This window comes from Mobula hypostoma, chromosome 1 (assembly GCF_963921235.1).
Source record: "Mobula hypostoma chromosome 1, sMobHyp1.1, whole genome shotgun sequence".
NCBI classification, from domain to species: Eukaryota; Metazoa; Chordata; class Chondrichthyes; order Myliobatiformes; family Myliobatidae; genus Mobula; species Mobula hypostoma.
In genome coordinates this window covers 197,247,490-197,261,843 of record NC_086097.1, presented here as the reverse complement: position 1 = coordinate 197,261,843, position 14,354 = coordinate 197,247,490, and the positions used below count along the sequence as shown (strand labels likewise).

At 43.8% G+C, this 14,354-nt stretch overlaps 1 protein-coding gene across 7 annotated transcripts in view; it reads right to left on the bottom strand.

Moving 5' to 3' along the window:
* The window catches only part of trappc9 (trafficking protein particle complex subunit 9), a 749,291-nt gene that overhangs the window by 674,861 nt on the left and 60,076 nt on the right, over positions 1-14,354 (bottom strand). For all 7 annotated transcript variants that reach the window (XM_063062835.1, XM_063062851.1, XM_063062844.1 and 4 more), the window contains 3 exons: positions 8,584-8,705; positions 7,071-7,196; positions 6,249-6,465 (listed from right to left, as the gene is read on the bottom strand). In XM_063062835.1, coding sequence (XP_062918905.1) covers positions 6,249-6,465; positions 7,071-7,196; positions 8,584-8,705 — 465 coding nt within the window. The remainder of the gene's footprint in view (positions 1-6,248; positions 6,466-7,070; positions 7,197-8,583; positions 8,706-14,354) is intronic.

Below are 14,354 nucleotides of genomic sequence, written 5' to 3'. Positions count from 1 at the left end.
GTAGCCGTTTGCAAGCTACAGCAGCCACACCTCGGGCAACGGCTTTGACAAGCCGGCTAAACCAGGTGAGGGTAGCCGATGGGTCTCAAACCCTCGGTGAGATAGAGAGCTGTCTGTCCCAGCATGTGAAAACAAACTCCGGCAGATTAAGCAGACGAGACCAACGGAAGGTCCAACGGTCAAGAAGGCGGTCTCTGCAAGCATCGTGGAACGTGTAGAGTAGGAAAAGACACAAAAGACGTCCTAGTCATCCACTGCGCCTAGTCCCATCTCCAGCCGCCTCGACTCATCTTGCCACTAATTCCAGATGGGAATTGGGAAGAGAGAGTGAGGCTGACGCTGCGCAACTCTCCCTCACTTAAATCCAAATCATGCGCTAGTCTCAACACCATCAAAGAGCCGGCTGGTGGCGAAGTGACATCAGAGCTGGACCCCGGAGCGAAGGCTCCCAAGTTCAAATCCAGTCGGGCCGCTCTCGGGCACACTTTCCAACTGTGCCGGGCTGAGTGTCGAGCGAGCAACTCCACCTCGTAAAAAGTACTAATGGTGGCAAGGGCTTCATCAATGACAATAAACAAACCTTTATTACACTGCCAGTGAACTGGACTCAATTCCGCCACCATCTTTAAGTAGTTTGCATACTCTCCCCATGACCACGTGGGTTTTCTCTGGGTGCTCAGGTTTCCGTATGCTTTCCAAAGACTTACAGGCAAGTAGATTAATTTGTCAGATTTAAGATTGTTTAATGTCATTTCTAGTACACAAGTGTAAAGGTGAATGAAAAAATTACTCAGGATATGATGCAGCACACAAAAAAAAGACAAAGACAGTTCACAAAGCTATTTCTTTCACTACTACTTTCAAATGTGGTTCTGCTACTGGTAGAGCTTGTGATCTGCATTTTGGTGGTGTGTTTTCTGGCAATCTCCAAGGGGGTTCAAGATGGTTTTGAGCAAAGTATGTGGTCTGGAGAAAAGGTTTGACCCCATGATGGACTTCATTTCTGCTGATCTCACTGATTAAAGAAAAGAGGAAGAATGAAATCAACAAGGACTGGAGTGAAAGGCGGGCAGGTGTTCCATGCCTTCTACCTGCATGTGACCGATCACTCTCTCCCACTCACCTACTGCTCCCGAAGGAAGGTATCTGAAGATAAACTGTCCCTTCCCACTCTCACTTGATACTGCTGGAGGATGGTGCCAGAGTCCTGGGTCTTGGACAAGATTTAAAAATCACGATGGTTTGTGGATTGGACTCTGTAGTTCATGTTATGTGTTTCAGGTTACTTTACTTTGTTGCCATTTTGTGTGATTTTGATCAGGGCAGGCTGGCTCTGCAACCTGCAGATAACGAACGACAGCGCTGGATTGAACTGAACTGAATACAGGTGTCCCCCGCTTTTCAAACATTCACTTTACCAAACCTCACTGTTACGAAAGACCTACATTAGTACCCCGTTTTCGCTTTCAGAAGGTGATTTCACTGTTACGAAAAGAAAAAGCACGGGGAAAATCAGCGCGCGATAAAAGGCAGCGTCCAGGAACTGAACGTAAAGCAGCTGCGTGACATTTTCGCTGCAATGATAAAGTACGACTTTAATTTTGAAAGGGTACGTAGGTTTAGGGGATATTTGCAGGATGGTTTGAGTTCTTATAAAGAACTGTATGATAGAAAATGAGCGAGGCTCAGCAGTCAAGCGAGCCTTCCACATTAGCCACAGCAGACGACGAACCTCGACCTTCGACATCAAGGCAAGCAGTCATAGGAGAAGATGAGCTGCCTGCTCTAATGGAAACTGACGATGAGATGACACCCCAGTGTCCCACCACCCCAACACCCAGGCCGCGGACAGATACTGTACCGATTCGCGGAGAATGCAGCAGTAGCCGGGAGGCGCACAGCACATCTTGAAGAAAAAAGCCAAAATAAACATGCTAATTAATTAGGTGCCGCCTGACACGTAATTAATTAGCATGTTCATTTAGGCTTTTTTCTTAAAGATGTGCTGGATGCCTCCCGGCTACCGCTGGACCCGTGTGCTTTGCGGTTCAGTATCTGTCAGCGGCCTGGAGGGTGGGTGCCACTGCACCACCCAACCTGCGACGACTCAGTCTAACACACCATCACCAGTGTGCTCAGCGCTGAACCAATTCCGGTAAGTGATACTACACTGTACATACATTATTTCTACTTTATATCAGCGGTGTATTTTTACGTGTTATTTGGTATGATTTGGCAGCTTCACAGCTTAAAGGTTACTGGAGAGCGCTTGCGCCGTGTTTTTGCCAACAGAGCTTGCTTGAGCTTGTGCGAGATTTTCGCTACGGAGAACAGTTCAGTAATGATTGTGGAAAAGCATTTCTACTTTATATAGGCTGTGTATTTATCATATCATTCCTGCTTTTACTATATGTTACTGTTATTTTAGATTTTATGTGTTATTTGGCATGATTTGGTAGGTTATTTTTGGGTCTGCGAACACTCTCAAATTTTTCCCATATAAATAAATGGTAATTGTTTCTTCGCTGTACGACATTTCGGCTTACGAACCGTTTCATAGGAACGCTCTACCTTCGGATGGCAGGGGAAACCTGCATGCCTGGATTCTTTCAATGACTTTGTGATTTGGTGTAATGACACCCCCAGCCTCCCCCCTCCCCCCTCTGATCCCAGCTCTCATCCGTGCCGGGTCTTTACCATCCCCTCCGACCTTCAACTGTCAGAGGCAGAACGCTCTGTTCTCAGTAAGGGCCTCACCTTTGTCCCCCTTCGCCCACACCTCAGCGAGTTCCGTGTTCGCCACGATACGGAACTTTTCTTCCGCCATCTCCGTCTCCGAGCCTACTTCTTCGGCAAGGACTCTTCCACCCCCACCGATGACCCCTTCTCCCGTCTTCAACCCTCCTCTTCTTCATGGACACCCCGCTCTGGTCTTCTGCCTGCTCTGGATCTCTTTGTTGCTAACTGCCGACGGGACATCAACCGTCTCGACTTTACCGCACCTTGTCCCCATTCCAACCTCATTCCTTTGGAACGCTCTGCTCTCCACTCCCTCCGCACTAATCCTAACCTTATTATTAAACCTGCCGATAAGGGGGGTGCTGTTGTAGTCTGGCGTACTGACCTCTACCTTGCCGAGGCACAGCGACAACTCGCGGATACCTCCTCTTATTTACCCCTCGATCGTGACCCCACTGAGGAGCACCAGGCCATTGTCTCCCACACCATCACCAACTTTATCCGCTCAGGGGATCTCCCATCCACTGCTACCAACCTTATAGTTCCCACACCTCGCACTTCCCGTTTCTACCTCCTACCCAAGATCCACAAACCTGCCTGTCCTGGCCGACCTATTGTCTCAGCTTGCTCCTGCCCCACCGAACTCATTTCTGCATACCTCGACACTGTTTTATCACCCCTTGTTCAATCCCTTCCAACCTATGTTCGTGACACTTCTCACGCTCTTAAACTTTTCGATGATTTTAAGTTCCCTGGCCCCCACCGCTTTATTTTCACCATGGATGTCCAGTCCTTATATACTTCCATCCCCCATCAGGAAGGTCTCAAAGCTCTACGCTTCTTTTTGGATTCCAGACCTAATCAGTTCCCCTCTACCACCACTCTGCTCCGTCTAGCGGAATTAGTCCTTACTCTTAATAATTTCTCCTTCGGCTCCTCCCACTTCCTCCAAACTAAAGGTGCAGCTATGGGCACCCGTATGGGTCCTAGCTATGCCTGCCTTTTGGTTGGGTTTGTGGAACAATCTATGTTCTGTGCCTATTCTGGTATCTGTCCTCCACTTTTCCTTCGCTACATCGACGACTGCATTGGCGCTGCTTCCTGCACGCATGCAGAACTTGTTGACTTTATTAACTTTGCCTCCAACTTTCACCCTGCCCTCAAGTTTACCTGGTCCATTTCCGACACCTCCCTCCCCTTTCTAGATCTTTCTGTCTTTGTCTCTGGAGACAGCTTATGCACTGATGTCTACTATAAGCCTACTGACTCTCACAGCTATCTGGACTATTCCTCTTCTCACCCTGTCTCTTGCAAAAACGCCATCCCCTTCTCGCAATTCCTCCGTCTCCGCCGCATCTGCTCTCAGGATGAGGCTTTTCATTCTAGGACGAGGGAGATGTCTTCCTTTTTTAAAGGAAGGGGCTTCCCTTCATCCACTATCAACTCTGCTCTTAAACGCATCTCCCCCATTTCACATACATCTGCTCTCACTCCATCCTCCCACCACCCCACTAGGAATAGGGTTCCCCAGGTCCTCACCTACCACCCCACCAGCCTCCGGGTCCAACATATTATTCTCCGTAACTTCCGCCACCTCCAACGGGATCCCACCACTAAGCACATCTTTCCCTCCCCTCCTCTCTCTGCATTCCGCAGGGATCGCTCCCTATGCAACTCCCTTGTCCATTCGTCCCCCCCATCCCTCCCTACTGATCTCCCTCCTGGCACTTATCCGTGTAAGCGGAACAAGTGCTACACATATCCTTACACTTCCTCCCTTACCACCATTCAGGGCCCCAAACAGTCCTTCCAGGTGAGGCAACACTTCACCTGTGAGTCGACTGGGGTGATATACTGCGTCTGGTGCTCCCGATGTGGCCTTTTATATATTGGCGAGACCCGACGCAGACTGGGAGACCACTTTGCTGAACATTTACGCTCTGTCCGCCAGAGAAAGCAGGATCTCCCAGTGGCCACACATTTTAATTCCACATCCCATTCCCATTCTGACATGTCTATCCACGGCCTCCTCTACTGTAAAGATGAAGCCACACTCAGGTTGGAGGAACAACACCTTATATTCCGTCTGGGTAGCCTCCAACCTGATGGCATGAACATCGACTTCTCTAACTTCCGCTAGGCCCCACCTCCCCCTCATACCCCATCTGTTACTCATTTTTATGCACACATTCTTTCTCTCACTCTCCTTTTTCTCCCTCTGTCCCTCTGAATATACCTCTTGCCCATCCTCTGGGTTCCCCCCCCCCTTGTCTTTCTTCCCGGACCTCCTGTCCCATGATCCTCTCGTATCCCCTTTTGCCTATCACCTGTCCAGCTCTTGGCTCTATCCCTCCCCCTCCTGTCTTCTCCTATCATTTTGGATCTCCCCCTCCCCCTCCAACTTTCAAATCCCTTACTCACTCTTCCTTCAGTTAGTCCTGATGAAGGGTCTCAGCCTGAAACGTCAACTGCACCTCTTCCTACAGATGCTGCTTGGCCTGCTGCGTTCACCAGCAACTTTGATGTGTGTTGCTAGTGTTTTTATATTGTGTTTTTCCAATCTTCACCTTCCCCCACTGTTTGCACATTGGGAGTTTGATATTTTGCTTTCAGCAGGTTCCATGGTTATTTTTGTTTCGTGGCTAGCTGTGGGAAGATGACTCTCAGGGTTATTTACTGTATGGATAATTTGAAAATAAATGTACTCTGAACATTTGAATCTTCGATGAGCTTTTTTGATGGTTTAGGTGGTGTTCTGGGACCATGAGGTTGTGCATGATGTGCATTCCCAGGAGTTTGAAACTGCTTGCAATTTCCTCTGCTGTGCCACCAACATAAAGCGAGGAGTGTGAGGACACGTGAGTATAATTGGGTGGCATAGGCTCATTGATGTTACTGTGCTGGATCTCTAAATAAGGGATTTCATGAAAAGACATACAATCTGCAGCTGACAGAAGAGATGGAAGATAATATTAAGTTGAAAATTGGGATACTATTAGAAAATTAGGATAAAACTCAAAGTATCCTGCCTTTCATTTTTGTGATCCAAGATCAAAATCACTTGAAATTGATAAAACAATTGCATCAACTTTTATTATGAGACAAAAAGGGCCAATGCAATCCACTCTGACCATTCCAATTCTGGTTCTGAAGCTTTGGTATGTTTCTCCAATTCAGCTCTGCATCATTCTTTCCACCAACAAACACCAAAAAGGCCATCACACAACTGTCTCATACAACATTCTTAGTTGTCATCACAGGGTTATTATCTGCTATAGACCGCAATGTACTTACATATTCCTGGTTTATATCATTTTAGTTTTTTTTTTAATATTAAGAGTGCCCCATTCAAATTTAGAATAAGGTGATTGCAAGATCAAGTGTTCAAGATTTGACTTTGCTTGTCTGAGTAACAAGAAAAACAGGCTGCAAAATGTGTTTGAAAACATCTCAGTTGTTATAGACATATAGGTTGCATCTGTCCCATCAAAAATCTGACAAGATTTTACCTTTGCTGAAGTCTTCAGGATCCAGTGACAGGCTATATCCTTGTAATGTTTCTAACAACAACTTGTAGCAAGCTCTCCATCCAGGGTCAGCAATAGATGGTGTTACACACTGCATTGCAGCTACACGTTTGAAGAAGGCAGCTTTACGATGAAATCCTATCAAATCATACAGCTCAGAAAGGATACTGTATCGCTGTATCTTTTCCTCTTCAGAAAGCTACAAAATACAACAAATAATATACCAAAAGATGGGAAACACTAAACACATGCATGATTTTACTCAGTATGACAAACAATTTTTAGTATTGTGTATAAAGCACCAATGGCAACAAAAATTTTAAATAAGTTCCAATGGAACAAATTGTTGGCCCAATCCACGCACTTATTTTATCTCACCATGTTCTAAATAACAAAAGCAAAATTTATTTAAAATCTTCCTTCCTTATAGCTATAGTGAAAGTGCTCAAGGCTCCTACACAAGAATCTACAAGTTGGACATTCCAGAATATTTGAGGTCCACATCAAATTCAGCAACAGAGTGCAACTGGCAAATGACATGGAGCTTGGCATGCAAGGTTGAGGACCTACTCTTATCTGGGAATCCTGAGCTTTCTTATACTCACACCAAAAATATTATTGCTAAATATTTTCCCCTTACTATATTCAAACAATGCAAGTTGATGTTTTATTTGCAATTGTCAAAAACAGCACATTTTAATCAGCGATTCAAAATTAGTCAATAATAAGGATTATTTTGTGAAGGATATACAAGAGAATCAAAAGGGCTATTCAATGAAAATAGGAAATTGTTGGGAACTATACCTGGCCAAGATTGATGTATACGGCATTCTGAAGGAATTCAGAGGCTTCCATACTTCTCTTCTGAATGGCCAGCACCCTAACTGCCTTCACACAAGCTTCTAGCTCAATCACACCTGCATTTTTGTACTGAAAAGTAGAATTAAGCAAAACTTTTGCATTGTACAATACACTTGCTCCAAGAAACATTAATTCAAACACTGAAAGCCAATTAATAACAAACATGCATTATCATACAAGAAAACAGATTTAGCAATAATTCCATCCAAAGCAATACATGACCAAAAGTGATCATTTTGAATTAAGTGTGCATAAAGCATGTTAGCATTATATGGGATCTTCAAAATACAAGTTAATAATAAACCAAGGTATCTGTAGAGAAAGAACACTCAATTCCAAAAGATTTCATGACTGAAAGGTAAACCAATCAAAAACTCTGCACATGCTAGAAATCTGTAAACTAAAAACAAAAAAATGCCAGAAACTTCTAGCAAGTGGGAAAATAAACAGTTCATGTCTCAGGGCAATGACCTCCTGCAACAGAACTGAGAAAGGTGGTTGTGGGGCTGGACGGTAAAAAGAAAAGATATTTGTAATTTGGACAGTGACAAGACAAAGAGGAAAAGGGAAACAGAAAAATATCTGAAAAGATGAGACCAGGGTTGCTTCAGGGATAAGGTGCATTATTATCTCGTTGATGGGTTAATGGGGCAGTTAAAAGAAAATCGCAACACAAGCTCAGGTAAATTATAGTGATAAGAACATATATAGATGTAGAATGCAGGGCTGCAGATTTCGCCCTCGGACCAGGTTACAGTTTTTGGCTCAAATTTTTATTTTTCTGCATCACAGATGGATGATTTAAAGCAGAAATTACTAATTTTGGTTCAGACAGAGGAAAAGAATTACCTGAAGTTGTAGAACTGATATTCAGTCTGCAAGACTGTAGCATGCTTGAACAGATGTCATGGGCATCATGATAGGAATATAGGAGTCACAGATAGATACCTCAGAAGGGAAGTGGGATGGAGAATTAAAGTAGCAGGCAACACTATAATCCCTATGACCTGGGCAATTTAAATGTGCGAGCAAGAGGATTGTTGGAGCAGATGAAGAGCTTTTATAGTGTTTAAAACATCTAGTGATAAAGAAATTTCAGAGTTCTTAAATACCTAAAAGTTTATGATCTAATTAGTTATTTTCTAATGCCAAAATACTACATTTTGAACAAAATTCTACAACATGTTACAGTTTATCAATTTTCTGATAAGAGTTTTATAAAAGTATTTTGATTTTTTTTTGTTAAAACAAATCTAGCTTTGCTAAATATGTGTGGATAATTCAGTAGCTTCAACATTAAGTCATATTGTATTCAGGATTTCTCAGGTGTCACTTAAGTCAAACCTTTCCTCTAAAATTACAAGGTTTTCACTGAAACATTCAAGTAAAACCAAATTTCTATGTAGAATAACTATCAAAGAAATCTCAAATTTAGAATGGATTATTTTGGGATTACCTTCCCAAAGTAAGAAATAGCTTCCTTATATTTGTCAATAATTTCCTCAGGACTCAAACAGTTCTTCGCTCTTCCAATCTCTGCACTAGTGTCTGCACTGATGCCATTTGTTGTCAATGCACCTACAAGTTTAGAAAAGCAGGTTAACATAAAAGGTTGCATGTAGAAATCTGAAATTATTTGCCCAATCCAACAAATAAAACATTATCAAACTATCAAACTAAGGGCAGCAAAACATACTTATATAGACAACACAATTCATAAATCATTTTCACATGCATAAACAAAGACTAAGCAGAGGGTATCTTCTCCTTTGGAAACTTGCTCATTAACTTGAACTTCATGTTTTGGTGAAAAGTTAGAGTTCAAGACAATTGTCATTCAACTGAATACACATATATCGCCAAATGAAGCAATGTTCCTCGGACAAAAATGCCCAACACAGGCTTAATAAAGTAATATCCCTAAAAATAAATTAACAAGTAATAAGGTGGATTTACAATGCAAGTTAAAAAGTAGACAGTACTAGACAACGGGGTGACCCATTGGGGCACACTTTAAGAGAAGGGTAGTGCAATCTGATATGACCAGAATGAACATTAAATTTTCCTGAATGCTACTGGTATCGCTTTGCTTTGGAAACTGAAGTAGAAAACCTCAGTTTATTAAAGAAGAATGATGCGTAGCAAAGCAAATATACCTGCTCCTCGTTTAACGAAGGACACTTTTGATGGCATTATTTCTAGTCTATCTGCCACCCCTGTGCCTCTCGTTGTCATTCTGGAGACATGCAGCCCTTTCATCTCCCGTCTCTTCATCTCTTCTGCTGTTTGTTCTTTGTCTCTGATCCTGGAGACATGCATGCCTCTCCTCCTCTATCTCTTCTCTCATCTTTTTTTGTTCTGACTCTGATCCTGGAGTCGTGCGGCCCTGGCCTCATCCAATTCTTGTTCTCTCCCTCTCCTTGCCGCTTCCCGACGACGTTTGGCGTCACCAATTTATATCGGTGGTGCACAAGTGGAACAGGTCAAAAGCTTTAAGTTCCTCGGGGTCAATATCACAAATGACCTGACTTGGTCCCACCAGAGTCCACTGCCAAGAAGGCCCACCAGCACCTTTACTTCCTCAGAAAGCCAAAGAAATTTGGCCTGTCCCCTAAAATCCTCACTAATTTTTATAGATGCACCATAGAAAGCATTCTTCTCGGGTGCATCACAACCTAGTATGGAAGTTGTCCTGTCCAAGACTGGAAGAAGCTGCAGAAGATCATGAACACAGCCCAGCACATCACACAAACCAATCTTCCGTCCTTGGACTCACTTTACACCGCACGCTGTCGGAGCAGTGCTGCCAGAATAATCAAGGACACGACCCGCCCAGCCAACACACTTTTCAACCATCTTCCCTCGGGGAGAAGGCTCAGGAGCTTAAAGACTCATACGGCAAGATATGGGAACAGCTTCTTTCCAACTGTGATAAGACTGCTGAACGGATCCTGACCGGGATCTGGGCCATAACCTCCAAATATCCAGACCTGACTCACGGTTTTTTTTTGCACTACCTTACTTTCCCTTTTCCATTTTCTATTTATGATTTATAATTTAAATTTTTAAAATTTACTATTGATTTGTAATCCAGGGAGCACGAAGCACAGAATCAAATATTGCTATGATGATTGTACGCTCTAGTATCAATTGTTTTGCGACAGTAAAGTATCTCTTGACCATAATGTCCCCCTTCCCTTTCCACGCAGCATAATTAGGCTGACCATTTTTTTTTACCTTAATGCTAGATAGAAGATACGAAGCTGTAACACCAAAGGATGCTGATTATTCTTGATGATGTGGTTGGCGCTCTCCGAAATGGACGTGACATAGTCACTGCTGTCTTTTGATTGCAGCAAAGGGTTTTGTGGGTGTCTCAAAGTATGTCATTACAATAAGATTTAATTATCTCTTATTGATGGGTGGCAGTTAGATCTGTCCCAATCCTGCACATGCAGATAGTGCTGATCAGCAGAATGTGACCCCTTGAAATAGAACTGCCCTGCCCTTTTGCTCCGGTAGGTGCCGCTGCTGAGACTGGCCGTGCACGAGTCCAGCTGTCGCATCCCGATTTCCATGACGGCCGATGGGGTCTCAGGTTAAAATGGAACCTGTTTATTTTGGCAAATGAGCAATTTTATACGAACATATAACCCTGAACTTTGCCTGTATTCTGTAAGTTAGCGCATTTTAATTTGATTTTGCCAAAAAAAAGTGCCGCTGTAATGCACCGTTTGTGCTAATTGGAGGTCACAGACAGACAGAGCATGAGAGTTTCAGTAGTATATAGGTAATGCTACTAGTGCTTCATGTGTGGTGGTACGGAGTTCAGTAGTTCCACCGCCTGAGGGAAGAAACCATTTCCCATTTTAACAGTCCTTGTCCTAATGCTGCAGTACCTCCTGTCTAATGATAGAAGGGATCAGAGAGATTGCTAGACGGATGGGAGGGTTCCTTGACAATGTCAAGGGCCCTGCGTAAATAGCGCTGCTGATACACATCTCGGGTGAGTGAGAGAGAAATCCCAACAATCCCCTCAGCAGTCCTCTCAATCCTTTGTAAGGTCTTGTGGTCTGATGCCTTTGAATTCCTGCACCAGATAATAATGCAACTGCTCAGGACACTTGTCATGGTGCTCCTGTAAAAACTAGTTAGAGTGGTGGGTGGGGGGAAACCTTGCTCACCTCAGTCTCCTGCGGAAGTGGAGGAGCTACTGTGCTTTCTTCACTAAAAGACCATAAGACAAAGGAGCACAAGTCAACCATTCCGCCCATCGAGTCTGCTCTGCCATTTTATCATGAGCTGATCCATTCTCCCATTTAGTCCCACTCCCCTGCCTTCTCACCATAACCTTTGATGCCCTGGCTACTCAGATACCTATCAATCTCTGCCTTAAATACACCCAATGACTTGGCCTCCACTGCTGCCCGTGGCAACAAATTCCACAGATTCACCACCCTCTGGCTAAAAAAATTTCTTCGGATCTCTGTTCTGAATGGGCACCCTTCAATCCTTAAGTCATGCCCTCTTGTACGAGACTCCCCCACCATGAGAAACAATTTTGCCACATCCACTCTGTCCATGCCTTTCAACATTCAAAATGTTTCTATGAGGTTCCCCCCTCATTCTTCTAAACTTCAAGGAACACAGTCCAAGAGCGGACAAACGTTCCTCTTATGTTAACCCTCTCATTGCCAGAAACATTCTAGTGAATCTTCTCTGTACCCTCTCCAATGTCAGCACATCCTTTCTTAAATAAGGCGCCCAAAACTGCACACAGTACTCCAAGTGAGGTCTTACCAGTGCCTTATAGAGCCTCAACATCACATCCCTGCTCCTATACTCTATTCCTCTAGAAATGAATGCCAACATTGCATTCGCCTTCTTCACCACCAACTCAACCTGGAGGTTAACCTTAAGGGTATCCTGCACAAGGACTCCCAAGTCCCGTTGCATCTCAGAACTTTGAATTCTCTCCCCATTTAAATAATAGTCTGCCCGTTTATTTCTTCTGCCAAAGTGCATAACAATACACTTTCCAACATTGTATTGCATTTGCCACTTCATTGCCCATTCTCCCAATCCATCCAAGTCTCTGTGCAGACTCTCTGCTTCCTCAGCATTACCGGCCCCTCCACCCATCTTTGTATCATCAGCAAACTTAGCTACAAAGCCATCTATTCCAATAATCCAAATCGTTGATATACAACGTAAAAATAAGCGGCCCCAACACGGACCCCTGTGGAACACCACTGGTAACTGGCAGCCAACCAGAATAGGATCCCTTTATTCCCACTCTGTTTCCTGCCAATCAGCCAATGCTCTATCCACGAATGTAACTTTCCCGTAATTCCATGGGCTCTTATCTTGTTAAGTAGCCTCATGTGTGGCACCTTGTCAAAGCCCTTCTGAAATTCCAAATATACAACATCCATTGCAAAAGGTGGTGTTGAGGGACCAGGTGAGATCAACTGTTATGTGCACTTCCAGAATCTTGGTACTCCCAACTCTCTCTTCACAGAAAAGTTCTTTATGTGCAGAGGAGTGGTCAGTCTGCATCTTCCTAAAGTCCACAATAATCTCTTTAGTCTTGTCATTCAAGTTGTTATGCTCGCACCGTTCTTTCAGCTGCTCTGCCTCCTCTCTGTATGCCACCGCATTGCTGTTGATAAGGACAAGTGCTGTTGTGTTATCAGTGAACTTCATGATTTGGTTTGAACTGGATCTTGAAATTCAACCATGCCTCAGCAGTGTAAACAGCAGCAAGCTGAGCACCCAGCCCCGTGGTGGGCCAGTGCTCAGCATAATGGAATTAAGAGATGTTTCTGCCAACACAGACTGACCATGGCTTTTCTGTCAAGAAGTCCAAGATCCAGTTATAGAGGTGGTGAAACCGAACGAGGACAGTTGAGCTGAAGCCAATAAGCAGCATACTGACGCACAAGTTACCATTTTCCATGTGGGCAGAGTGGAGGGCACAGGCTATGGCTTTATCAGTGGACCAACTTAAGCAAGAAGCAAACTGGGAAAGGTCCAATGTAGCAAGAAAATGGGACAATGTGATCCATAACCAGCCACATAAAGCACTTCATTATCGTTGAGGTCTGTGTCAGTGTACGCTTGTTGTAAAGGCAGGTTACTGTTACCCTCTTGGTCACCGCGATGATGGTGGCTACATTGAAGCCTGCAGGGAAAGTGGACTGTTCCAGAGAGGTGTTGAAGATGTCTGTTCGAACTTCTCTTAACTGGGCTGCACAGTCCCTCAGTACCCAACCAGGTATGTTATCAGTTCCCCATTTGCTTTATGCGAATAGACCCTGCAACCATACACTCAGAGCCTAACACATGCACAAGCTACAAAGATCCTATTCAGCATCACAATACTGTTGTGAAAGAAATGATACTTTAAGGTCGTCATCCACAAAGCCCACAAGAGCAGAGAGAGGGGAAAATGATAAAGCATGCAGTTTGAAAACGCAAACACGAAGAAATCTGCAGATGCTGGAATTTCAAGCAACACACATAAAAGTTGTTGGTGAACACAGCAGGCCAGGCAGCATCTCTAGGAAGAGGAACAGTCGACGTTTCGGGCCGAGACCCTTTGTCAGGACTAACTGAAAGAAGAGCTGGTAAGAGATCCACTTTCAAATCTCTTACTCGCTCTTCTTTCATTGAGTCCTGATGAAGGGTCTCGTCCCAAAACGTCAACTGTACCTCTTCCAAAAGATGCTGCCTGGCCTGCTGCATTCACCAGCAACTTTTATGTGTGAAGCATGCAGTTTGCATGCCTTTTTAACAATCGCACCAGGAACACATGACTACTCAGACCATAAACCTCTAAAACCTGGGTAGAATAACTCACATTGTATGCAAGATATCAAGCTGAGATTCACAGCATCAGACTCTCAGTCCAATCATGAAAGATGGTCTCAAAATAAATAAGCAAAATCTCCAATAACTAGGTAGCTAGAATCAAATATCCTTGAGTTATATAGTATGCATCTAGGGCCTAGGTGCATATTCCAGAGTTGTTTCAGGAATAAATATGGCATTCTGAATCTTTGTCTACAACCTGATAATTCTGCTCAAACAGCAAACAATACTTCATAGCTACAAGTAAATCATTTCAGAGATACAGTATGTACTACACATTGAATAAACAGAAAACAATTTTCAAGCTTCAAAATTTCATCCCCAACTGACAGTACTGTTTGTCATGTCAGTATA